Source organism: Rhodamnia argentea, chromosome 4 (assembly GCF_020921035.1).
Source record: "Rhodamnia argentea isolate NSW1041297 chromosome 4, ASM2092103v1, whole genome shotgun sequence".
In the NCBI taxonomy this organism is placed as follows: Eukaryota; Viridiplantae; Streptophyta; class Magnoliopsida; order Myrtales; family Myrtaceae; genus Rhodamnia; species Rhodamnia argentea.
The window spans coordinates 25,412,589-25,439,472 of NC_063153.1; the positions used below are offsets into that span (position 1 = coordinate 25,412,589).

Here is a 26,884-nt window from a genome sequence, read left to right on the forward strand (position 1 = left end):
TAGAATGCCTTATCCGATAATTCGTTTTCTCAATGCAAGAGTAGAAAAGAAAAATGCACTTGAACCCCAACCCAGGTAAATAGTATGGAGTTGACTTAGTGATTAAATAGTGAACTTGTATGTATGGATCAGGTGCATGGCACATGTTCGGCTTCCCACGCCACTATCTGCAGTACAATTTCATATTTGAGCCACCCGACATGACTTTAACTCGCTTCTAGGCCCATACTTTACCTTCCTTAAAGGTGATTTCCTCATCAATCAACAACAAGTAGATAAATAAAATTGTGTGGAAAGCATCCCCAAGAGCTGATCATACCACTTGGACACCACACTTAAACCAAATCACAAAGGATAGTCCTGACATGTTAGCTTAATTGTTAATCCAACAGGATTAAAGACACAGCAACTGAAAGAAACCTGCTTACATTTCAGCTCTATCAATTGATGTTTTCATATTTTGCATTTGATGAAAGAAAGAGAAAATCTGTTAAACCCAATCTAAAAAAAAAGAAAACGAAATTTTTAGATGTCTAATTACATTACAGAATACATAATTTAAGATAGACTCCACGAGGGGTAGCGTACGAAAGCACCCTTACATCCTCACACAACTTTATCATCTTCGAACCTTTTTCAAAGCAGGAAAAGTTCATTAACCCGAAGAATGTTCAAGATTAGGCCCCAAGAAATTGCCTTCGGCTTCAAGAATCAAACAAGGGTCTTCGCGGAAAAGTTGGGAATTTGTTGAAGCCTCATGTGATGAACATGCACTACGGAGACCGTGGGTTATTTTGAAAGGGAAATGGCAGAGAGGAGCACCAAATCAATAATGGCGTCCCCCACTCCTTTTTTTTTCGTTGGCCAAGGAGATGGAGATGTGTCCTGTCGCTATTCCCAACCTTATTAATATCCCTCCAACCCATTCGGGCATTTGCATTTGGCAACCACCTCCTCGTCACATGAAAGCTGCAAAAGATGGTTGAACGTGATTGGCACCGTTTCATCGGCTGTCTTTCCTTGAGGCGAATGAAGATATTTGAACAGAAGATTTTCTTGATTTGCAAATTCCATATAAAGTTTGCCACTTTCCTCGTGTTATTCCGTTTACTCTTTCGGGATGGGGAAATTGTCGAAATCGTCCTAAACCTATTGCACTTGTGCCGATTTAGTCCTAAACCTTTTAATTGTGTCAATTTAGTACTACAGCTTTTGACAACTTGTCAATTCAGTTTTAAACCTTTTAATTATGCCAATTTGGTCTTAAACCTTTTAATGATTTACCAAACTAGTCCTACACCTTTTCATAAGTTATCAATTTAGTCCTTCTGGTAAATTACTCAAATGATAAGTTTAGGACTAAAATGGCAAAATTTCAAAAGATTTAGGACTAAATTGACAAAATTTCAAAAGATTTAGAACTAAATTCACATAATTGAAAGGTTTATGACATAATTGGCAAGTTATCAAAAGGTTTAGGACTGAATTGGCACACTTGAAAGGTTTAGAACTAAAATGATACAAGTACAATAGGTTTATGACTTTTTTGGTTAATTAGGACAAGTTAGGGTGACCAGTATGAGCAATATCCTTCTATGTCTTCCCTTGAAGACCAACTATAGTTTGGTAATTGGAATCGTATACGAGATGTCACGGTTCTTAGGGTTGTACCTTCCCAATTTTGGTCCCAATGTTAGTCATTCGATGCATTGTCGAATCAATGAACCTTCGATTTGAAAAGAATTGGGGTTTCATCCTTTAAAGTATGAGATTGGCCATTCAATTCTACATTGTATTAGGAAACAATTTTCCTCCAACAACATTTCGCGATGACGCCGCGTTCTTCATATGAGAAATATAAAAAGTAAGTTATGGGTTAATGACATATCACCACAAATTTAAAGATGTGTGTACTAAACGAGAGAGAAAATAGAAGGCTTTCCATAGATGTGTATTGTCTAGAAAGGATCTTTCCTAGGGTTTTGAGGTAAACAATGCGGTTATTACATAGAAATATTTGATTAATCAACTAGACTAGCTGGTTAAGGGAAGTTATAGTCTGACTTTAGACTGGTAGGCTTGATTCAAATTCAAAAAACCTAAAACGTGCAAGACCTAGATAGCCCTCATATGTGCCATTCTTATTTCCACATGTTGTTTTCACATACATTTATTGTCTTGGGTTCAAAGATCATTGATAAAAACATGTAAGGTCTACAATATTCACAGTATTCGGGCATCTGGTTGCACCTAAGTTTCGTTCTTCATTGGCCGGTCCGACTTGTTTGCCGTGTAATGCATTTATCTTATAATTTTAGTTTCTCATGTATCATTATTGGAGGAGAAAAATGAATTAGAAAGTAATTGGTAGGTAATAATGTTGGTCGGACTTTATCATATCATAACAAAAGAATGGAGATTAGATTTAGCTTTTGTGAATCTCGTTATCTTTCCTTGTGAAATGAAAGCATTACCATAGGATTGCATAAAGAAAACACCACTGTGGTGACTTGTTTATTGCAAGATCGAACTTTTCGTTCTCTCCTTTTGAAAAGTTCATAAATTGAACATTGAGCAAAGGACATATACTATAGTTAACAAACAACTACGCATTGTTAAATCTATTCATATTCAACCTCGCAAATTACTTCTTTATTGTCACTTTTGCCGACCGAATCAGCAAAAGAGGGAGCAGCAAAAGAACAATATATTTTGATATAGAAAGAGGGAGCACCAATAGGAGAAATAAAGTAAAGTCAATCGATCATCTTGGATGAGTGAAAAGAATAACGCAATTTACAAAAAGATGAGCGATTCCAGCAATATTAAGCCATAATAAACAAGTAAAGCAAAGCAAAGTGTGTCTACTATTGAACTAGCCAAATCATATTATACTTGCGGTCTCGATTCTCGAATAATCAATTCCGCTAAGGAATTATTAAAAAGATCCACACACGATAATTCGCCGGACCCTTCGTTAGATCTGATCTAAATTTCAAAATGCAACAATTTGCATTGGAAGTTAATGATAGTTTTCATCTGGCTTAGGGTTTTGATTTTGGAAAGAAGAACCTCATATTAAAGAAACTTTGATCTTCACTTCCTCAACAGGAGAGGCCGGCAAGAACATGAGAATCTTATCATAGACACATCAGTTCTAACCAAGACAAAACAATTTTTTGCTTTTTTTGTTATTTGCAAAGTCATATATAGAGGGGGACCTTTCTTGCCTCTCTTGTCTTTAACCTCATGTACAAAAGGAAACCCTAATTTCCTTTTTGCATCAGACTTTATTTTTCATGGGGGTTTCATGGGGTCCCGAAAGAAAGGCCATTTTTTTGCAAGTTGGTTCATCTATATTTCTGGTTTCTTGTTTCATAATCAAGATTTCATCCACCCAGTTACCCTCGAGATAAATTGCCCCAAAACCCTCAACAAGTTTGATTGAGCGGGACGGCTCAATTTAGATCAAAGTAAGAGAGATTCCTTGCAATTGAATTACGATAATCCACCAAAAAGCAAAGATATAGCTTAGCTTTGTTCTCGTGACATTCAGCAATGTAACGGATGACGCGCACATATGAACAAGCAATCCGTCTAACCTCTTCATCGAATGCACATTTTCTTAGCACCCAAATCAGACATGGCTCGTGGGACTCACTTCGTTGTTACATACCTGGGAAAGCAAACCGAGAGAAATGCGCGGCTCTGCAAACATGTGCAGGTGAACATCATCAAGAATATTACAGACTTGTATACTAGAGAAATACAGAAGAAAATGAAAGGGTACAAGAAAATTCCCTCTCCGGTGAAAACCACGTTCAATCGCAAAGGCAATGACGATGCGCGAGGCCAGAGTCCAGATTTGACTCAAGAATACGGCAACCTAAGAAGCACCACAGCCCAAAGTAGAGATCAAATACATCAGCAACGTGTTCCTTACAAAAGAATACAGATCTGTATTGATCGACCGTGAGTTTTTATCTCTTCTTGATGTGTAACAGACGCACCCACATGGAGGTGACTCTCTGAAACAAGAAAAGGTGAAGTATCTCAAACAATTACTCTGGCATAAAAAATAACAAATTTCACCAGATCCATGTCTAAAGAACTACTTGGGGGAGAGAGAGAGAGAGAGAGAGAGAGAGAGAGAGAGAGAACACAGGTCCATTCCACTATCAACGATAAGATCAATCAAGAACGTAAGAGGAGTACAAGCAAACACCGATGAACTTAAACAAGAATTCCGAAAACAAGAGGAAAAAACCCAATAGACGAAAGGGAAAAAAATAAAAACTTTAAGGGCTTTCACACTTGAAAGCCATGAGATCCCTCACTTCTCAAGAACACCAGCGAGAGAGACTCTTGTTCTAGCGCGTCAAGAATCAGATTTGAGGAAAAACAACATCAAGAACCGCCACTTTTTAACCTTCACGTAACCCAACAGAAAGGCAAAATCACTACCGGCCGCGCAAAAATTCTGAATACTCACGATCCACACACACGGGAGGCGATTCGGATGGAGAATTTTCGCCTGGCCCTGTTTGTATCTTCCCACAGCTAGCTTGAACCGCAATTGAAACAAGGACTTGTTGAAAGAGTGCGAGAGTGTACACTTGCTTCAGAAAGATCCCAATTTAATATATGCAGTTCAAGAAAGCTGTGGAAGAATACAAAGAGGACCATTCACTGGACACCCATCAAAACCCTAAAAGCTAAAGAGAGAGAGAGAGAGAGAGAGAGGAAGAAGAAGTAGGTGAAGGTTAGAAAAGGGTGTAGGATAGGGGTGGTATTTATAGGAGAATTGAGCCCCTTTCTTGCTCCACCACCGATCCCTAGAAGAATATTGGGCTGAGAGATTTGCTGAATCCACCATTTTCTTTTCTGAAACTTGTTTCCCTCATTTAAAAATATCTTTTGGTTTTCACATGAAGAGCCTTAAAAGCACTTGAGGCAGATCAGCAGCATAAACTCCTTATTCTGTATTTTTTTTTTTTTGTGTAATGTAAATTCTATAGTAGACATATTTTCGCTTTTTCTTTTTTTTTAAGTTATAAACACCCGAAACTTTTACGATATATAAATGTCGATACATAGACACGTGTACATTTCTCAGTTACCTTCTTGAAATTTGCACGTTATTTAAAGCTTGATAGGAAAACCAAAAAAAGTGCTTTTTAGTTAAATGTAATGTTAAATATTTATGACCAGAAGCGAGAAAAATAAATTCAATTTAGCTCGGAAACTAAAAGCGGGAGGATCGCAAATACTTGTGACATATATGGAATTTTTTTCAAGCTTTTGTGACAGAGCGATGTAGAGAAAATTGTAATCTTATATATATATTTTCACTTCACACCTCCCAATTTTTTACCATATCCCATGTTCCCAAACTACCTTAATTTTCAAAACACTAATCACACACACCATGTAAAGTCAATAACTCGAAAATTACAATTTTTTCCTCATTGTGTCTTGAGGTATTTGTCGATGAAATTTAAACCAAAATTCTCGTATTAGTGTTTGTGTGTGTGTGTGTGTGGTCAGACCGTGTTAGTGTTGACAAGGCCGACACCGTTTGATCCCCACTCCCCGGTAACCCAGAAAGCCCATCACAAGAAAGTCATAAAAAAACGTGCGGCTGCGATGCAAGTTGCCGCATCTGACGGTGATCGAAACCCCAAACGGGGCACACAACCGGCGGGCCCCACCTCAGATCTGTCCTCTTCCATTTTGGAGGGGGAATGTGCGAATGGCCAAATCCCACGCGCCCCACGGCGGTTGTTCGACATTCGCTGAACCATTACATGATGCGCGGAATGAGTTATCATTAAGATGAATAAATCCATTAACGAAAAATGGCACATATTATGACCTCGTTCATTGATTATTTTAAAAAAAAAATAATTTTTAGTTAAAACAATTTACATAAATTCTCACAAATATTTAGAGAAATCGGAAGAAATGTCTTTGTGTATAATGGCGAAATTTAATTTACTCGCTTCCGGATAAACATACCTTATTCTAAGTGTCGATAATGACTACCACTAAGGCAACAAATTAAGGTTCACTTCAATCCAAAGTGATCCTAGACAGAGAGATAGGGGAGGTGGGCCTATCGAGGAACAAGTCTCCTCCAGACATAAAAATTTGAATTTGAATTTCCCTGTCCCCTTTTGCTGTCCGACTTAACAAAAGTTCCGAAAAGATTGCCCGGCATGAGGGAAGGAAAAAGAAAAATCGATCCCGCTCCTAGATCTAAAACAGGTAGACGAGAAAAAAGACAAATGAGGGATCGACGGGCTGGCCATAAATGTTCCGGGGTCGAATTACCGCGTATTTACCTAAATCATCGATTAGGAAATCCTAATTAATTTTGGGAAAGGGGGGGGAGGGGCAAAAAGGGAAATAACTGGGAGTTCACTCCACATGGAGGCATGTGAGGGTGACCCACCGTGGGGAGGTGCGTGCGTGGGAGTTGGGACAACTGCGTAGCCCCCCCGTTTTTCCCGGTACGAAGGTCTCTTTGTCGGGCCTGTCCGCCCTGGACTCTTCCCTTTGTATATTTCTCTCTTTCTTTTTCTCTCTCTTTTATTCTCTCTCTTTTTTTTTTTTTTACTTCCTTCAAAAATAACAATTTTATCGTTTATATTTTAATGCTTCTTCTGGAGGCGGTTCTTGTGGACTCCAAAAAGCCCGAGTCCCTAAGTAAAAATTATTTATTTGACTTTGACCTCCGGAAGAACAATTGCCCTGTTTGAAACGTACCGAACCAAACCATTCATGACTCTCTCTCTCTTTGCTTGGCGCGAAAGGGAGGCCCGAGTTGCCGGTGAGTAGCTCGAACTCGGCTCGATGATGTGGATCGGACTTGACTCGGCACGTTCTAATCCGAGCTCGCGAGTGCCGGGATTGATTGAGCTCGCGAGCTTGTTTAACAACGCGCGCAGCTGATCGGAATCCTAATTTATATCAAGCACTTGAATTTAATCTCAAGGGTTTTCAATAACCTTAAACTTTGGAGATAAATAACGTCGAGATTACGTATTCGTGCCTTCGCAATACACGACCGAGCCTAGTGGAGTAGAGCTCGAGCTTCTCCAATGCCATTTGAGCTCGCCGTTGTCGAGATGAATCATGTTCGGACTTACGGTATATCGACTCGACTCGATTTGATCGCATCTCTAAAATCAATTAACCCCGCTGACGTATTCACGTATGAATGTGGATGAGGTTTTTTCACCGCTGTATAATCATTAACGAAAAAGAAGAAGACAATTTGAGTTCCCAATTGATCACCAAGACGTGCGCACGTTAAGGCCCTTTGTTTAATTTTTATTATTGTTTTTTTGGCTGTTGGGTTGGAGTTTTAGTGGGTAGGTGCATTGTCCTAAGATAGCTGGCAATCACTTAATTAAAATTTTATGCCAATCTTGTCAAATGACCCTCGACGCTCAACCCACCCCCGTCATGCCTCTCTGTTTTCTTTTGATTTGCGAGTAATTAAGCAAGTTTCAACTCCAATTTCCATCGTGCAACTTGCTTTCTTAAATGCAACGTGGGGGTGGATGGTGCTTTGGTGCTACTTGATGGGGCGTAGCCCGCGTCGGTAGAAAGTGACGTTTCCGATCGCATTAGGTAGGAGTGACGTTTTGTCCCCCAATTAAAAAAATTTTGTGTGCATTTTTCTTTTTTTGCCCTAGCCGATAAATCTCGATTAATTTCCATAAATGGCATAAAATTTATAGGTGAACATAGTTTTAAGATAGAAATAGGAATGGAAAAACTGAACAGTGGAAATTGGTTATGTTTTAGGTTTTAAAGGTATTCATGATAGGTGGGGTACCGATTCTGATTGGTTAGTTCCAGGCGAACTTGAAACCTAGAACTCAGAACCTGTAAGGCAAAATGACACAAATGGTCCATGAACTTTGATTCAATATATAATGTAGTCATTGAACTTTTAATTTAACCAATATAATCTATGAAATTTAACCCATTGTATAATGTGATCCCCGAACTTTTAATTTAACTAATATGATCTCTGAATTTTTGAATATGTTCGACTTAGCCCCTGAACTATAGGAAGATGTTTATGTTTAATGTAGTTCTTCCATTGATTCAGGTTCATGGATTAAGTCGAACGCGTTTCAAAAGTTTTGTTTCGAGTTTTAAAGGTATCCATGATGAGTGGGGTACCGATTCCGATTGGTTAGTTCCAGGCGAACTTGAAACCTAGAACCTAGAACCTTGAAGGCAAAATGACACAAAATGGTCTATGAATTTTGATTTAATATGTCATGTAGTCTTTGAATTTTTAATTTGGCCAATATGATCCATGAACTTTAACCCGTCATACAATGTAGTCCCTGAACTTTTAATTTGACCAATATGATTTCTAAATTTTTTAATATGTTCAATTTAGTCACCGAACCTGAATCAATGGAAGAACTACATTGAACATTTTCTTATAGTTTAGGAACTAAGTCGAACATGTTTCAAAAGTTTAGGAATCATATTGGACAAATTAAAAGTCCAAGGACAACTTTGCACATTGGGTTAAAGTTCGGGGACCATATTGGTCAAATTAAAAATTCAGGGAGTACATTGCATATTGGACAAAAGTTCAATAACCATTTATGTCATTATCTCGACCTAAAATTTGGAACAAGCCTTTGTGTTTTTCTTGTTCTCTATCTTTGTGCGATCTTGTAGTATACCATGGCTTCTACTGATGAGTATGTAATCCGGAACCACTAGTTTGAGCTTTCATTTCCGGTGATGTCAATGACAGAGACTTTTACTGTGTTGATATTTCGTATTTAAATATGAGTTGTTGTCAGTGAATTGTAGTAGAAAATGGTGGTAATTAGAGGTGATGATTCACTATATTCGTTCAATTAAAAATATAAGTGGAACCTGGGTAGACCCTAGAACATGTGATTGAGTATGTTCCACTTATGTAGGCAGATCTTAAAAATTGGAGAACTGATTCTAACGGGATGGTTTCGGATTTCATCCGAAACCCGGACGGAACCCGAAGCCACTCACCCCTAGTTATTGATAAGAAAAAGTGACCCTTGTGTTCTTTTCCAAGCAACTTAGTTAGCTATCCACACTTTTGTAAAATGGTCAATTTTGTTTGTTTGCAAATTGTCAAATTTAATAATAACTTTACGGAGGTTTCCAATTTTTTTTCAACTCTTCTATGAAATTACTTACCTAAATCAGGGCGAATTATTAACTTGTTAGATTCAATTACCAACTAGGGTTGGATGACCAACTCTCGTTTTGGTTGTAATAACTTACGCAAGTCGGATTAGGTCCTGCCCTATCTTCTACTGAACACTCCAAAACAGGCTTGTGGGGGCACAGGCAAAGTATGAAGGAGGAAAACGGTGAAAGTAAGGAGAAAGAAGAAGGAAAAAAAAAAGCGATAACTTATTTGGGCCGTTCATTGGCCCAAATCTAAGCGTGGTAAATTTATTTAATTTGGGAAAAAATTGTCATAAAAGTCATACATCTATTGAATTGGTGCTAATTGAATACTAGACTTTTCAATTGTGCCGATTTAGTTATAAACCTCTTGCATTTGTGCCAATTGAGTTTATTCATTTAATTTTGATAGGAAATCGCCGACGTGGACATGGGTCATCTTACGTGGCACGACGCCGACGCAAATATTTTTTAATATATATATTTTCTTTTTTTTTTCTTTACTCTTCTTACATAGGCAAGGGTGCCGACCCTTGCTCGGACATTGTGAGGGTCGCGACGCCCTCGCCGGGGGCTAGCGAGGTCGGCCGGCATCCGTCGCCGCCCTAAAAAAAAAAGATAGTAAAGAAAAGAAAGAGAAAACCCAAAGAAATTATTAAAGACAAAAAAAAAATAGTTCAAAAAAATTATAAGAAAATGTCAACACTAACAATTTTAGGTCAAAATTGAACGGATGGATTCAATTGGCTTAAATGCAAAAATATTTAAGGCTAAATTGGCACAATTGAAAAGTTTTAATACTGAATTAGCACCAACATAATAGGTTTATGACTTTTTTGACGCCATTCTCCCTTAGAGAATCTCAATCATATTTATTATATCCTTTGACTTCATCCCGAAATTTGAATATGTACGTTTAAAATCGAAAACCCAATGTCGTGATCAATCGCTCTTTGGTAGGATGCCTGTGACGCGACGCATAGTAGTTGGGTATAGAGCAAAAGGGTGGGGATTTTTCCCGATCGATAACCATGGTAAGCGCTAAGACATCAAATTTGTTAGAATGGGAAAACTAGGACTCGTCCTTAGAATGGTAATGCTCTTTTTTTGGGCACTTAACTGTACCATGTACTTTTGCCTTGACTTGACAGCACAAGACTTCTTCCACTACGAAATCACAAAGCAATTGCATCCTCTTCGGTCTCCCGCTATCTTCATCACTTTCCCTCTTCCATCTTTCGATCGGGCCACCCATATCCACTTTCACGCCCAATCTATGACTCTCCCTCTTGTCTCTTAAAATCATTGAACTCATTCTACATGGTTAAGTCTGAAAAATTGTCTAAAAAGCCCTAAACTTATTGTACTTTTGTTAATTCAGTCATAAACCTTTAAAAAAAATTCACAAAAAAGAGCAAAAATAAAAATAAAAATGAAACTCAAAAAAATGTTAGAATATTATTAAAAGTTGTTCACGTCGGCGCTGACCGTGTCACGTAGGAAGACCATCGTCCACATCGGCGATTTGCTGTCAAAATTGATCGGATGGACTCAATTGGTAAAATATGAAAGCGTTAGAATCAATTAGCAAAACGAAAAAGTGTATGATTGAATTGAAAAAATTACAATAAATTCGAGATTTTTTTTGGATAATTTTCTCTAATTAAGTCATTCATTCAAAAAACATTGATTTTTTTCTTTTAAACTTCCAAACGTTTTCACGGGGATTGCACAACGAAAATAGAGCTAATTAAAGTGATTAAACACTAATTACTTGGGGATTTTCAGGTGGAGCAGCTTTATAGCATCGGGATGGAGACCCCATAGCCCTTGTAAATGCCCACGCACAAAGACTGTTGAGGAAGTTTCCGTAGGTGGCAATCCGTGTACGAGAACGGGGACAAGTGCATGGAAATGCATGCGCTCTTTTGTCACTTTTACCGCTTGACTTTCTTCTGAACTGATCAATCTTTCGAACACACATCCCATGCCCGACACTGCTCTCAGGTTGGCCTGTCCCTTCGGTTCAACCCATAAATTTGTCTTGCCATTTCCCAATTAACTTGGCACCATCTCTCTCTCTCTCTCTCTCTCTCTCTCTCTCTCTCTCTCTCTCTCTCTCTCTCTCTAATTTACTTTAAGAACCCCAGATAAATAATGGGATTCCATTATATTTATGTGGGTCAGCTAGAATTTTTCAATTTTGTCTCCACGCACAAAAAAAATAGAAAAGCCCTAAGTCGATAATTACATGGTCATCGACCCTCGAATGTGCCCTGGCTTGGATTTTTATTGGTATGGATGAGTTGGGGTCGGTGCATTGTTAAGGCTGAAGGGCAGTGGATTTTGTGCTTTAATTATGAACACAAAGGGAAGAAAAATTAAGAATACGAGGTTGACAACCTTGACAAGGCAGGCGCACGTGTTGATTAAATATTTGAAACGAAAGGGAGGTGTAAAGAGTGTTTTTTAACGACTGGCCTGTGGCCACCACCACATGCGTCCTTAGTTGGACTTGTGTCTCTTACTTCTGGTTCATGATAACTTATAAAATTCCCTTTCCATTATTGCTTGGAGTTCCGACATGAACGTTTGATGCTTTGGAGGTTTATTATGCTATCATCTAGACGACACCCCCTCCATTCCAGAAAGATAGAGACTTTGATATGTCACAAAAGAAATTAAGGCAATGAACTAGTAGGTGGTTCCATTTTTAGAAAATAGAACTTGCGAATGTACGCTAAGATGAGTAGTTTTTAAGGTGGAACCTGAAAGACGAAAAGTTATATTGAATGATCTCGGTGGATGTGAATTGGGCTCACATGCATCAAGTGCATGCAATAACTTGTGAACTCTATGGCCGTCGGCTTTCGGTTTCTCCGCCTCCACTTTCTTGGCTCGCCCCGCCACATTTCGTATATTCCCATCCTCTCCTCCCTTCCCCCCTAACTCGTTATCACTTGCTGTCGTTAATGGAAATTGAACTACTTGCTATCGCATCGGAGTTCGACTTGGCTCAGAAGCGGTGAAGCTTGATGTTGAAAAATGGTTCTACATTGTTTGACAACAGGCCCTATGTGCTATTTACATTTGTATAGTCTCCATTCACATATCAGTTTAAGTTTCTTGAGTTGGATTTTCTATCACTTAAGCTGGGGTTAGGCAAAGACATAAATATCTTGCACACGATGTGAGCTCCAGTCGAAGCTTGACTCCGGTTGGGCCTAATTTGTTATCTAAGTGCGGCCATCACTTCAAATTCATCCCTATGAATCTTTGGGTTGGGTCGGCCAGCCCGGGCTTTCTAATGTAAGAGCATTGCCCGACCATGCTCATTTACTTATGGAGTTTGGGCATGCCGAGTGTGTCCGCCTGCTCGTTGATCACCTCTGCTAAGAAAGAAAAAGCATACGAAAGGTTCTGATGTTGGAAATATTGTGATGAGTAGAAGAAAATTGTGCGTTTGGTGCGGTTTTCTACGCGGCTGCTGTAGCTGTGAATGAGGTACTTTGGCTTTTCATAATGTTTGGTAAGAATATCACAGTCGCAGCACCCTCATAATTGAAGCACTTTTATAGCAGCTTCCGCAAATGCAATGTATCCGGTGACACATTTCCAGAACATCACTAATCCGCTCTTCCTCACGCTCACGGCGTCCCTAATCTTCCCGCCGTGTGCCCGATCCAAAAACGACATTGTCGTCGGCCCTTGCAAGAAGTTCGCCAGGGATGACCAGCACTTTTTTTTGCTACAACTTCTGGGCTAGCGCTCTCGGTTCGGACCCAAGGAGCGGCACGGCGGATCTATACGTTCCAGGTTCAATGTGCAACAATGTTATGTCTTTTTCGTCATCTGGAGTTGGCCCGACGTATAACAATGTTACATACCTTTTTTTTTTTTATCATTTTGATAATTATAGCAATCTTGTAGCAACTTTGGCCAAGCACATTAATCATTCGTAGCGGGGAGAGTTGTCAAAAGAGTCCTAAATATATTGTACTTTTGCCAATTCAATTGTAATTCTTTTATAATTATGCCAATTCAATCATAAACCTTTTGCATTTGTGCTAATTCAGTCCCAAACATTTTGTATTTGTGCCAATTCAATCATTCTAGCTAATTTTGTCCAACTGACGCTGTTGTGGACAAATTTAATAGTATTATAATATTTTACAAATTATTTTTTATTTTTTCCTTTTTTTGTCTTTTTCATTCTCCTCTTTTTTTTTTTTTCTTCTTTCTTCTTCCTCCAATTGGTCGCCGGCGTGGTTGGCCTCGCCCAGCCATGGTGAGTCGTGACCTCGCCTAGATCCGGCCTAGGGGAGGCCGACCATGCCCCGGCGATGGTGAGCCCTCCCCAAGGTCACGCCTCGCCATGGCTGGGCGATGTCGACCTCACCTAGCATTGACATAGGAAGAAGAAAGGAAAAAAAAGGAAGAAGAAATGCAAAAAAAAAAGAATTTTTTTTATAAAATATTTAAATATTATTAAAAATTATCTACGTTAACGCCGACGGGCTAAAGTTAGTCGGAAGGATTGAATTGATATAAATGTAAAAGGTTTATAACTAAATTGACATAAAAAAAAGATCTAGGACCGAATTGGCACAAATACAAAAGATTTATGACCGAATTGTCAAAATCAAAATGTTTAGGACTGAATTGGCAAAAGTGCACCAGCTTTAGGATTTTTTTGACAATTTTCCCTTTGTAGTGACGTCAAAGGACATTTAAACATGTGTTGCCAATTTTTATTTCATTCTATAGCATAGTTGTAGATGCAGCTATACCAATTAGACTCGAAGAGAATAAATGAATTGTCCTTAATAATGAGATGGGGTTCGGTTGATTGAGAATTGATGCGTTAAAGTCGATTCTTGTTGGTGGATGAATTTGTTGCTGCATCAATAAAAGACATTTTACATAGTGGATTTGAGGATGCTATGTGGCGTTTTTAAAGATTAACATATCCTTTCTTTCTTTCTTTTTTTTGGGTCAAAATAAGAGAAAACAATTTGAGGGAAATATTAACCAATTAATGCGATTTGCTATGTATTTCAACGGAAAATTTCTCAGTCGAGTCATGCACGGATAAGTTACTTTTAAAATAATGTCACATAGAATTCTTAGGCGAGTTAAATAAATCGCCGGCTATCACTTTATCAAAGTAATTGTCAATAAGTTATTCGCAATAAATCGGGTGCTATCCGGTGCTGGTGTCATTTAATGATTTGTATCGAGTAACAGCCGAATATGAATTTTTAAGCATGGCGAGTGGTCGAGATCCTTAAATAAATTGTATGCTTGTTGAGGATAATATCGACCCGATGCGTTGAGGATAAGTGTTAATGGAACAATCGTGGAAATATTTAAAAGTATCTATCGATCATATACTAATGCTTAGCCGAGAATTTTTTTGAAAGGCACCATTATTGAATTATTCATTTTCCAACTCATCGTTATACTTTTTCCATTCCTTCAAATTATAATTTCAACATACATTTTTTTAAGGGAGAAAGGAAAAAACAAAAAAAATACTCCCATCCTTTTTAAAGGAACACTATTCATCCTCATTCTATTCGAAACGGCTTTTCGAAATCAATAAAGAAAGAGGATGAAATGTTTGCAAAATAGCGATGAAATAACAAATAGGAGAGGGAAAACCCGATCCCCTCTTTGTTATTTGGAAGGTACGGAGTTGTATCGATGAAAAGGCGATGATTTCCCGGTTTCCTTAATTTTTCTTTTTCAACCCAAAATCTTCCCTTTCTATTTCTCTGCTTCACAAAATTAGTAACTTGGTAGTATGCATTAGGCTGATCATAAAACAACACCACCCAACAAAAAAGAAAAAGAAAAAGAAATTCCAAAACCCAAGTGGGCCCCTCAAATTGGGGCTCTAGGCTAGATTTGGTGGGCTAAATTTGATAGGCCTCTCTACCCATTACAATTCAAAACGATTCTTCTATCTGTCTCTCTATACACAGACATATAAATAACAAAAAAATAAAATAAAAATAAAAATAAATAATAAGGTTGGGCTTTTCTTGGTGGTCCAATTTCTAAAGTTTGTCGGCCCAAGAAGGGAATCAAAATTCACGAGCCCAACAACAATCGAAAGGAAGCGAAGCTAGACCCCGCGGTCGGGTTTTGTTCCCCCCCCCGGACTCCAGATCTTATCCCGACCACTCTTTTTTCAATATTGAGCGGTCCAATTACGACTCGTTCTCGGGTCTCAAGCCCAATCTCTCTCTCCTCTTCCCTTGCGCGGCCGGCGAAACCCTAGATCTGAGCCCCAGGTGATCGGCGACGGATCCGATCGCCCTCCGCTCGCCGTGGATCGCCCTCGTCCTCCCGCAGCGGTAATGATGCTGATGCTGGGCTTCGCTCTTTTGCTCTCTCTCTCTCTTCCTCTCTCTCTGTAATATTACTGTTCTTTGGTTTCTTATTGAGGTCGCGTCGGGTTGTTGTTGTTGGATCCTGGTACCCGATGACGATCGGTCGTTGGTTTTTGGTTTCTCCTGTTGATGGACTTTTTCTTTTAAGGTTCGTTTTTGTGTTTTTGCGAGCCTCCGTTTGCGTGCGTCGTCGTGGTTTGTGGATCGGCTCGTGTTCGATTCGTATTCGTTCTGGCCCTTCTGGGTTTAGTCAAGGTCCTGGCTCGTTTCAGCTTCGGGCGTCAGATCTGTGATCGTTCGACCCCGGTTTTTTGTTTTAGTTTCTTCGAGTTTTGAAGCCCAGAGAGGCTAGAAGCGTACAGTACGGCTTCGTCCCGGTTTTCGAATTTCGCTGAAAGGAGTCCAAGCTCGATTCGAGCGCTTAGATCTGTTTTGCCTTCTGGGGGATCTGTTTTCTTCTGCTCCAAAGCTTCTTTGAGCCCGAAGCCGATGGTAAAACTTAAAAAGGACCGGCTTTTGCTTTGACATTGTTCCCGAGCATAGGAGAAGAGAGCGAGCCGGTTTGGGTGGGAGATGGTCGGGGTCTGTGTGGGTTGGGATGGAGGACTAGGTGATCGGGCTGGGCTTATTAGGCTCGCTTGGGCCCAAAGGGATTAAACCCAGTTTCGCTGTTCCACTGGGTGTTCCCCTCTTTTATCTGGAAGTGGAAGTGGATAATACGAGTGGGTGGTTTTTGGTTGCTGGCTGACTCACCGAAGGGTTTTGTTTGGATGCTTACCTGCGAGGGCCGGCCTGTTGGCTCTAACCTGATAGAGCCGGCGACCCTTTATAGGGGGCGGTTATGGTGGGCTGAGTGAGGAACGTGTGGCCCAACTTTTAACGTCAGCTAAGCCAAGGAGGGGGGAAAAAGTGCGAAAGAAAAAAGAAGAAGACGTCAGTTCAGTTAGCTTGTCAAGACGTATTTTGTGATTTTCTTTCCTTCTCTCTTCCAAGACATAACGATCTGAAGATGCCGGACTTAGATGAAACGTGTGTGATATATTTCTAGCTATGGATATGTCTTATGTGGTTTAAACGTAAAAGGAAGGACATTTTTAGTCCGCAGAATTTGTTTTCTGTTGGTAGCTAATTTACTTTAAGAGAAGATCGGTGGTGGGAATGTGGGTACACAAGGACGAATGGATGAACTTCTCATTCTCGAATTATTATAGAAATCACTGTATGGTTTGTTTTCCATGAAATCACTGTATGTGTTGGTTTCCGTTGCCTGAAAATTGGTAGCTTTACTCTGTATGGTGAAACATAAATACGTGTCTTACACATACTAATGTCCCACTGACATGAGATAGTATGTCACAAAGAATCAATAAATGCTAGGCTACTTGTTGACCTCTAAGCTGTAGGAGGGTGTGACATGAAGATTTCACGACGTCTACTAGCATCACTTGTTAATTATTCAGACTGCCAAGTACTAAGGCATTTATCAAGAGTAATATGAGTAGGAGTTGGAGATATGATCTACATGAATGAGACTCATTGAATCTGAAAAAAATATAGTGGAGATGGGTAGTTTCTTGCCCTGCTTGCTGGCAGATTTTTTAATGGATTTTGTGTGTTACATTCTGAAATTATTCAATTGACTGAAAAGTGAAAAGTGGTATGTGCAAGTCTGATACCAATGGATGCCTTAAAGCTTTTACTTCAATTTCAATGACTGAAAAAAGGGCATTAGCAATCACAGTACTTTTCCTTCTGTCTTCAGTTAGTTCTTTGTAATTGGGATATGATTGGGGCTTTCCCTTAGTCAATACTTGGAGTTTCTTTTTACTTGGATGCTTTTGCATGTTTGATATATCTAGGATACTAAGGAGATTTGTGTAGTTCCCTTCCTTTTCATTCAGATATAAGTTCTTTGGCTGCACTTGATGATTGTGTATAAATTGACTATGAGAAGTTGAATTAGCTTGAGAAAAAGATTCATTAGCCTACTGTTGTTTGCACTTTTCAGCCAGATCGAGGGTTAGAATTCTATAGCTAAGACAGAGGCTGACGCAAGTTGGTTTCTTGACACATAGATCACCAACCACCAACCAAGATAACTCCTGTTGCATCTATGAGATGAGGTATCAAATGTTAAAGCTACTACTAGATTGTGTTTCCTGAGTATAAAATGCAGATACTCTGAATAGTCTGCCTTTGAGTTTTTGGAGTGCTTCTGCTGTGGACTTTATGCAGGAACATTCACCATAGTGGATAGCTGACATAGATAATGTAACACAAAGCGGAAAATCATGTTTTGCGGCTAGCTTAACATGTCTAAACTCTCCTCATTGTATTGAAAGCTAATTCATCAATTGTACCTTATAACTGGCCACCATTGTGTCAACGATTTTCCGAAGCCTTTTATTCCTTGTACAGATCTTCTGTCCATCTTACTGTCATATTTTGTTTGAGCCCATTCATCAGTGATTTATGTAACGTATCTGTCTTATGCTGTCAATATTCCAAATCTCCTTCTCTTTCATACCTCTCCTTTTTCTTTTGTTGTTTTGTCTCTAACTTTATTGGGTAGGAATTTGTTTTTAGATAGAAGATGGCAACCCCAGAAGAAAACAACGATGTGAAAACTCCTGAAACACAGCCCAGCAAGCGGAGAAAAAAGAAGTCCATCGTCTGGGAACACTTCACAATAGAAACTGTGAGCCCTGGATGTAGAAGGGCGTGCTGTAAGCAGTGCAAGCAAAGTTTTGCTTATAGTACAGGCTCAAAGGTCGCTGGCACCAGCCACCTCAAGCGTCATATTGCTAAGGGCACCTGTCCTGCTCTTCTGCGTAACCAAGACAAGAGTCAGGTCACACCATACTCTGCACCTGGAAGAATGGGTTCCGATCCTCCTAAACGTCGCTATAGAACTTCTACTGTCCAACTTATACCTTTCGACCAGGACCGGTGTCGCCATGAGATTGCTAAGATGATTATAATGCATGACTACCCACTTCACATGGTTGAGCATCCTGGGTTTGTGACTTTTGTCCAGAATCTTCAACCAAGGTTCGATTTGGTCTCTTTTAATGCTGTGCAAGGTGACTGTATAGCAACTTATTTATGTGAAAAGCAAGGTGTGATGAAGTTCATCGAGGGTATGCCAGGACGAGTTTGCCTCACTGTCGATATTTGGACTTCTAGTCAAAGTTTGGGTTATCTATTTCTGACTGGCCATTTCATGGATAGTGACTGGAAGATGCATCGCAGGCTTCTCAACATTGTAATGGAGCCATTTTCTTCATTAAGTCATGCGGTTGCTACTTGTCTTGCTGATTGGAATCTGGAGAGTAAATTGTTCTCTGTTACTTTTAATCAGCCACTGACTGAAGCAGCACGTGAAAATCTCAAACCTTTTCTTGCTGTTAAGAACCCGCATATTCTCAATGGTCAGTTGTTGATCAGCAATTGCGTTGCACGTACCTTGACCGCTGTCGCGAAAGATGTACTTGGGGCAGGGCAAGGAATTGTGAAGAAGATACGGAACAGTGTAAAATACGTGAAGACATCAGATTCACATGAGGAAAAGTTCATTGATCTCAAGCAACAGCTGCAAGTTCCTAGCGAGAGAAGCCTTTCTTTAGATGATCAAACTCAGTGGAACACGACATATGAAATGCTGGTGGCTGCTTCGGAACTGAAGGAAGTTTTCTCTTGCTTGGATACCTCCGATCCTGATTACAAGCAAGCCCCGACCTTGGAAGAGTGGAAGCAGGTGGAAACCCTCTGTACCTACTTAAAGCCTGTTTATGAAGCAGCAAGTATTCTTACAACCGCCACCAGCCCTACTGCAATTACATTCTTTCATGAAGTGTGGAAGATACAAGCAGATCTTGCTCGTGCAGTCACAAGTGAGGATCCCTTCATCTCCGATCTTACCAAGCCGATGCTTGAAAAGATTGATAAATACTGGAAGGACTGCAGCCTGGTTTTGGCCATGGCTGTGGTCATGGATCCTCGGTTCAAGATGAAGCTTGTTGAGTTCAGTTTCACTAAAGTGTTTGGTGACGATGCTCCGAATTATGTGAAGATAGTTGATGAAGGCATCCACGAGCTGTTTCTCGAATATGTTTCGCTCCCATTGCCTCTGACGCCCGCGTACGCAGAAGAAGGGCCTAATGGAAACAAGATGGAGGAATCACCTCAAGGAGGGCATCTTCTGACAGACCATGGGCTGACTGATTTCGACATGTATATCATGGAGACTAGTGGGCAGCAGATGAAGTCGGAGCTGGACCAGTATCTGGATGAAACTTTATTGCCTCGAGTGCAAGAGTTTGATGTGTTAGGGTGGTGGAAGCTGAACAAGTTGAAATACCCAACCCTTTCTAAAATGGCTCGTGACATCCTGTCTATCCCTGTGTCTACTGTTCTTCCTGATTCTGTATTTGATACTGCACCCAAGGAGATGGACAAGTACAGGTGTTCCCTGCGACCTGACACGGTGGAAGCCCTGTTGTGCACTAAGGACTGGCTACAGTACGGCTCGTCCCAGATATCAAACGCCCTTGTGAAAGTGGAAATGTAGGTTTAGCTCACGTCTGATTCTGGACTTGTGTCGAATCTAGGCTTGATAGGTTGTAATTTACCTCCCGGAATACCACTTCGCCATTTGAGTGGGTTTAGAATTTGGATGCTTGATATTGAACCTCGGTTGGTTCGCCTTACGCCATTTTACTTTCTGCAACTGGGGGTGGGCTCTCAGGTGTCAAGTTTCTTACCATTGATTTGCCGTAGATTTGAGTCTTAGCTTGAAAGCATGGACTTAAAGCACAGGGAGGTATCAGTTGTGTATTTTATCTTCCAGGTAACTTGTAGCTTTGAACTAATTTATTCCCGAGTCGTTGTTAGGTGCTCTGGTGCATGTAAGCCTAGTTCGGCGTAGTCTTTAGATCTTGTGGATCTCATAGTGGACTCACCAAAATCAAGGATTATGTTTATCTTGGCTCATAATCAGTCAATTTGTTTCACGAAAAATAAATTATTTGCAAAAAAATATGTATATTTTAGACATGATCGTTTATATTGCTTATAAAATTGCACGAAAGAAAAATATTTTTACTATGATCATTTTGAAGAAAGTGTTTTTTAAATTATTCATTTTTTGTGGAATAAATGGAATATATTTTGAATTTGATTTTTGATGGCTCTCCATTTTGCTGGAAAGTGAAACGTAGTGCTTTTGTTTTCAGTTAAAATTTGAATAAAATGTAACTTAAAAGTCAAATCGCATCAATTATCAAATTTTGGTCGAAGAGATCTCGAGTTCGGGACGAGATCTTAGACGAAGCAGTTTAGGGATTTACTTAGGTTCGTATGGCCCTTCATTTTGCTTGAAAGTAGAGTATAGTGGTCTTGTTTTTAGTCCAGTGTGTTCTTCATGTCTCTGGATTAGTATTCTTTGCGGATAAATATAGAATTGTAGGGACAAGTACCAATCAACTATATCTAGATGCATAGTGATTATCAACGATTAATTGGAGACTAATAGAAAACCGCTTCCTTTTTTTTTTTTTTTGATGGCTTCTATTAAAAAAGGTTGCCAATGATGGTTAAATTGGGGGAACAGTCTCCACTAATAAATTCCGTCAAATAGTTGTCAGCCTGAGATCTAGGTATTAATTATGGCCCGTAATTGTCGTGAATTTTCATAAATCTTAATTAATAGAAAAGGTAAGATGAAACGATTGACGCTAGTGACTTCTCTTGCCGTTACCTTAAGAGTTCCATACTTTGAATGAAATATTCGATTTGAGCCATTCAATATTATCACTAGTTCTGGACCGTTCATCATCACCGTATCATTGAATATAAGTCAGGATAAATCTCGACATTATCTCGTGTTTGACGCACAAACCGATCCTAGCTCTAAAATATTTATTACGCAGTTCAATCTAGGCCGTCGATTTTGTGGTTGGCGGTGATAGTTCAATGTTCCTCGGGTGAACATAAAATACCGCAGAATGCTGCGCGAAGGTCGATGACATAAGCTTATGGCATGATGACATAAGCTTATGGCATGATGACATAAGCTTGCGTTTTTTGTTTTTTGATTAATCGTTTTCACACTTCGTTCGTTGCGAACCAAAAACCAGACCCCAGCTCCGCCGCCTCCCTCCGCCGGTGAGCCGCTCGCCCACCGCCAGCGAAATCGTCTCTCTGACGTCGCTGGAGTCTGGAAGGCGGCGTAGTTCCTGCGAAGATTCTATCACTAAAGAAGCACGGACAGCTGTCGTCGCGCTCGCTGGCGCAGAGTGCTCGTCACTGTTTCGACCCATCGAAGGCCGGAATCTCCCGCGATGGATCTCTGCCCGTTCAAACAGGACGTCGATGAGCTGATCAACGAGTTCGCACAGGTGATTTCGGGGTTCACTCTGTTTCTTTTCGATTTCGGACGGCTGTTCCCGTCTCAGCTTCTGCGAAGTGATGTTGATTTTTCACGCTGCTGGAGGTTTTATGTGCAGGGCGAATCGACGGCTTTAGCTGATATGAAGCGCATATGGCTGTCTAGGAAGTTCTCGTACATTTACGAGGCTCGTCCTTCGTCCAACTTGACCTTCTTCATGCAGACGCTCTATTCTCAGTCAATCGGTGAGAGAGAGTGAGAGGCCTTTCGTTCTTTTTTCATATTGATTTTGCTAAATTTGAATGGATGATTGGTAGTACCCTTCACTAAATCAAAAGCTTTCGCGGTGGTGGCTTGCAGGGGTGGGTGCTCCCACATGTTTGGGGGGTCCGGTCATTGAGTCAAGGAATGCATTGCCGGATTGTAATTTGCTTGGATTCAATTCGGCCAAATAATTGAGACTTGGATTTAAATGGAGTGTTGAAAAGATTCACCTTAAAGCAAGTTGCTGACTCTATTTGAACAGTTTTATATTGGAAATTTTTTACTTAGCCTTACCGATCGCTCTCTATTGGGTGAAAAGCACTTTGTTTAGCACCTTGTTGTTTACATGTATGTGCCATCTTAGTGACTTGAAAATTTTAAGAACTACTGGTATCTCTTGTGAGTTTACTTTAAAATCATATAAGGCTATGACTCTGGATAGGGTTTTTGCAGGTCACATGGTCAACTCAGAGTCCCTGTCTCGCCGGTTAGGTGGACTGTATTGCCTTTACTGTCTTTATGAAACTCAACCATTCAAGCCTCCTTTCAGAATCTATCTCTCTCTGGGTAAGATATTCTGTGATCATACTGATTTTGCTTTTCGGGAGCGCTCAATCTTTATTATCGTTTCAAAATTCTGTTCTTCCTTTGCAGAGGAAAAACCTGAACTTTTTCTTAGAACTTGTCTGTGTACTGATGGTCAAGCTACTTCATTAGTCTGGCTAAGCTGCTCTGCTTGACATGCTTTTCAGTGTTAGTATGTTATATTCTCCCCACCTTAGCTTTGGCATCTGAGCTTAGCAGAGGTACATAGAAGATAAAGAACAATACCCTCAAAATATATGCACTATGCACCGCCGTTAATTTAAGATATACTTGGAAGGTTTTCATTGACTTTTGCTAGTCAATATCAATTGAAAAAGAGCATATAAACTCTTAAGAGGATAGGGATCCTTGTTTGTGGGACCTTAGCAACCTTCAGCTTAATTCGTGTTATCTATAGCTTCTAAACTGATCTAGGGACTTTCACCTTCTTCTATCCTGAACAATGGAAATGGGAGCTAGATTTACTTTTAGGATCAGGATTGCTTTTGTCCTTACACATGGAGAATTTAATTGAAACAATGAGTCGGAAACAAACAGTACAATTGTTTCTGGTGGCTTCAATTTGATTGTCTTCTCTGTGATTTACGTCTTCTTATAGGTATTTTGTTTGTGAATGTACATGTATCCTCTGGTGATAGTCTTCTGAAAAGTGGGATACTTCTAGTTCTAGGCATGTTCTGTTCTTGAAATCATACAACTAGAGGGTTAAAAAATTCTTCCCTTCCTTAACATGTTCCTAGCTCACCATCCAAAGAGTTAAGCGGCATAAGTGGTATAGAATTGAGCTCATGTCGATCAATTTATAGCTGTAATCTTCATTTGACCTTGCTCCTGTTGCAACTTAAAGATGCTCTATATAATATAGTGAAATGGAATTTGGAATAGCATATATCACAGTACTTAATATAAATAATTAATATATACAATACTGGTCTTTATGCTACTGCTGTCGGGTCAGATTTCCTAACAGATTTTTATTGGTATTGGAGCTGTTCCACTGTCACGCCACGGTATGATGGATATTAGAATGTGTTTAACATTATGTCAAATGGTTTGCTGCCTTCTTGGATTAAGCCTAGGTTTCAAATGTTTCTACATTATTGAATCCTATCAAGAATTTAGGAAATCATATCATTGGGGGTTGGTTTGACACTAATAATCTTTTCTAAGCTGGTGCAGAAAGATAAATCCATCAAATGACCTTTGGTGCTTGAGTGTAAAAGATTGGATGGGGTCTATTATTCATATTTGTGTCTGTCAAGATGTCACTGATGTTGGTCAGTGAAAGCTGGTTCACATGGTCATTGGTTTGAAGTTTCTCTTTCTTGATACTACATTCTTTCCTGGCTTATATTATGAATCTGGGTCAATTGGCTTAAGCTTTGAATGATCAAGCAGCTGTCCCTTCTTAGGCCATAAAGTTCCTTATCATTCATTTGTCACCACCTTACCTTTTTTTCAACTTTGTCCTATGCTTACATCTGTTTCCATTTATCAGGAGAGCTGAAGAATCTTAGGCATCTTGTTGCTAGTGCAAAAGTTCAAGGAATAACGGTGGTATCACCTCTGGTCAAGAAAATGCTAGAAAAGAACATGTTTCTATTTGGGGCTGTTGAAATCAATGAAGGCTCTATTACAGAAAGAGTAAACCAACTCATGGAACTGCAGAATGCACGTGTTCAAGTAGCTTATAACAAGTATATTAGCACGCAATTTTTTTTCATCGTTAGTGATTTTGTAAAAAGAGGATCGCATTCTCATTAGTTGCATATCTTTATGCTGCTTCTGCAGGTTATTTGCTAATACAAGGATTGAGCATTTTCTCCACATGGATTTGGTAGCTAACTCCCTTCCAACCAAAAGAAAATTGATGTCTGTTTATGTTCTGGGCCTATGATGTTAAAAAGTGCACCCCTTTTGTTCTCATAAATGACAGGATACGGAAATTGATATGGATATGGTCAAGAATATGTCAAATGAATATGCCGAGGCCAAGAAAAGAGCCATTAAAGGTTCTCTCTCTCTCTCTCTCTCTCTCTCTCTCTCTCTCTCATATTCATGATCTTTAAACGCATCATATTTTTTTATCAGAACTTTGTTTGGGGTTTACATATCGTAAATCACTGAAATTGAATTGCATTTGTAGGACGTTATTAAGGCGGAGTTCTATCAGATTATGAGAGGAAGAATTGACTAGAAAGTAAAATTTCCGACATGTCATTTTAGTTCTACTAACTATTCTATATCGAAATAGGTCTAAATTAAAAAATTAGTCTCTTTTTTTCGTTTTTTGCTCTAATTGATGAACTTTTCTGGTTACTTGTGGTGTTTGTGTATATTTCAGTTGGTAGAGCATAGGGGTTTTAATCTAGTGGTGGCCGTTTCAAGTCCTGCTATACTCAAACTATCTAACCGAGGGCGCGAGATCGTTCTTTGGCCTTTATATTTGCTTTAAAGAGTGGAAGATTAGAAACTTCCTAGGTGAAAATCAATCCCTAGCATGTCAGTACACTGGATAGGCAGAGGAGGAACTATGAAATGAAGGACTTCTCCTTTCCCTTTTCAAGCACTTTTCTTTAACTGTCATCGAGTTCAGTGTAAAGGTCTGGGGAGAAGCTACTTGCCCCAATAGGAAAATTCTTCCTGGATAGCATGTGATTCATAGTACATGCGACTGCCCATTTTCCGCTCCTTGCGCTACCAGAACCTCAAAGCTTCATTCTATGAACTTTTCTATTTGTATATTGGATTAGATTACCATTGAACTACAATGTGCCTCCCTTTCTCACTTTGATAAATTTTTTTCTGTGTTTTTCTTATTTTCTTGTTACAGAGGCTAGCGAGGTGGTCGATGTTCAGAACATAGAACATATAGCTCACAACAAGAAACCACTTGGAGATGAACTGATGAAGATTGAGGAAAACTGGACTGTGCAGAGAGACATGCTTTACCGTCAGATAGGTTTCAATCAGCATGGTGGTGAAAAATGGAAACAGCAACAATTGCAATTAGTACAGCATCGGCTGGAGGACGAACCAGATGAAGGAGAAGATGAAGGCTTCGAGCAAGAGCTGGAACAGCTTCTATCTCAACATTAATTGGATAATTAAAAGGAACGGATTAGGTCAAGGCACCGAATTTTTGAAGTTGGACGCTGGCCCCTCCAATTTCTTAGAACTGCTTGAAGCGGTATGTTCTGTTGGTGCTTGGTTTTCAATTGACAATCTTCAGCTTTCTATGCTTTGTTTATAGTAACTAGGATTTCTTAATCCTAGAGGTCCTATATGGCACATGCCAATATCACATTCTAATGGTGATTAATAGCAGTCAAAGTAAAAAAATTACTGTGAGATGTACCTGTCCTTAAATTTTGATAAGCACTTTACTGTGCTTTAAACTTAGAACATCAATGCCTGTTACCTCAGCTGTGACTGAAGTGCTCTGCAGTTTGCGATGCCAATGTGCGGGGTGGAGGCTAGTACCGAAACGTGATTGGACTGAGGTGTTTCTGAAGAATTGAACGTACATTAGAACTTTGGCAGTGGAACAGCGGAGCTTTATCTTAAGATTCTTTTGTGGTTGCTTGTAGTTTATCTCATCCCGTTCCATCTTAGACGACCTGCCAAATGTTAACAAATGGTTAAACAAGGTTGGAGGGTTAGGAACATGTAACATTTGCAATTTCAGATAGTTAAAGACGTCACTATCATAGTTTTGTTTTGAGTTCTCTCAGATTTGGATCAATTTTTTGTCCAGCTTCTTATAAATCCAACGGTACAGGATTGTTTGAATTATTTTGTTGCTAGACATGAGTTGCATAGAGAAGTACTAGTCTTCCGGACAAAACCATGTAAAAGCTTTCTATTGCCTGGTTTATGTGCTGGAAAACGATACTTGGGTTAAAGGAAGGAAAGAAAAACTAACCAAAGTTATGTTTATGATTTAGTTGATTAACAAGAGAACGTGTCGAGTATATGGGGAGGAATTTTCTCTTGCAATTTTTGCGGTAGG

At 39.6% G+C, this 26,884-nt stretch overlaps 2 protein-coding genes and 1 long non-coding RNA gene across 7 annotated transcripts; 2 read left to right on the plus strand and 1 right to left on the minus strand.

The window, feature by feature from the left end:
- Positions 1-1,783: 1,783 nt before the first annotated feature.
- LOC115726171 lies at positions 1,784-4,860 on the minus strand. Its single transcript, XR_004013512.2, has 3 exons — positions 4,493-4,860; positions 1,885-3,886; positions 1,784-1,842 (listed from the first exon to the last, which is right to left on the minus strand). It is a non-coding gene; the product is annotated as an uncharacterized LOC115726171 (long non-coding RNA).
- Positions 4,861-15,389: 10,529 nt separating this feature from the next.
- Positions 15,390-20,429, plus strand: LOC115726169 (zinc finger BED domain-containing protein DAYSLEEPER). 4 transcript variants are annotated; one of them, XM_030655929.2, is made up of 3 exons: positions 15,390-15,578; positions 17,623-17,737; positions 18,201-20,429. In XM_030655929.2, exon 3 carries the CDS (start codon positions 18,208-18,210, stop codon positions 20,182-20,184), a length of 1,977 nt encoding a protein of 658 aa, XP_030511789.1. In that variant the 5' UTR covers positions 15,390-15,578; positions 17,623-17,737; positions 18,201-18,207; the 3' UTR covers positions 20,185-20,429. The 4 variants fall into 4 exon arrangements, with proteins under 4 accessions (XP_030511789.1, XP_030511792.1, XP_030511788.1 ...); XM_030655928.2 differs by having other exon boundaries at positions 15,391-15,578; positions 18,187-20,429; XM_030655932.2 differs by lacking the exon at positions 17,623-17,737.
- A 1,311-nt stretch (positions 20,430-21,740) lies between these two features.
- Positions 21,741-26,667, plus strand: LOC115726170. 2 transcript variants are annotated; one of them, XR_007198013.1, is made up of 8 exons: positions 21,741-22,012; positions 22,121-22,247; positions 22,720-22,833; positions 24,371-24,569; positions 24,664-24,709; positions 24,809-24,884; positions 25,706-26,062; positions 26,299-26,667. XR_007198013.1 is itself a non-coding variant. In XM_048277069.1 (7 exons), exons 1-7 carry the CDS (start codon positions 21,956-21,958, stop codon positions 25,969-25,971), a joined length of 885 nt encoding a protein of 294 aa, XP_048133026.1. In that variant the 5' UTR covers positions 21,741-21,955; the 3' UTR covers positions 25,972-26,223. The 2 variants fall into 2 exon arrangements, 1 of the variants encoding a protein (XP_048133026.1); XM_048277069.1 differs by lacking the exon at positions 26,299-26,667 and having other exon boundaries at positions 25,706-26,223.
- The last annotated feature ends 217 nt before the right edge of the window (positions 26,668-26,884 follow it).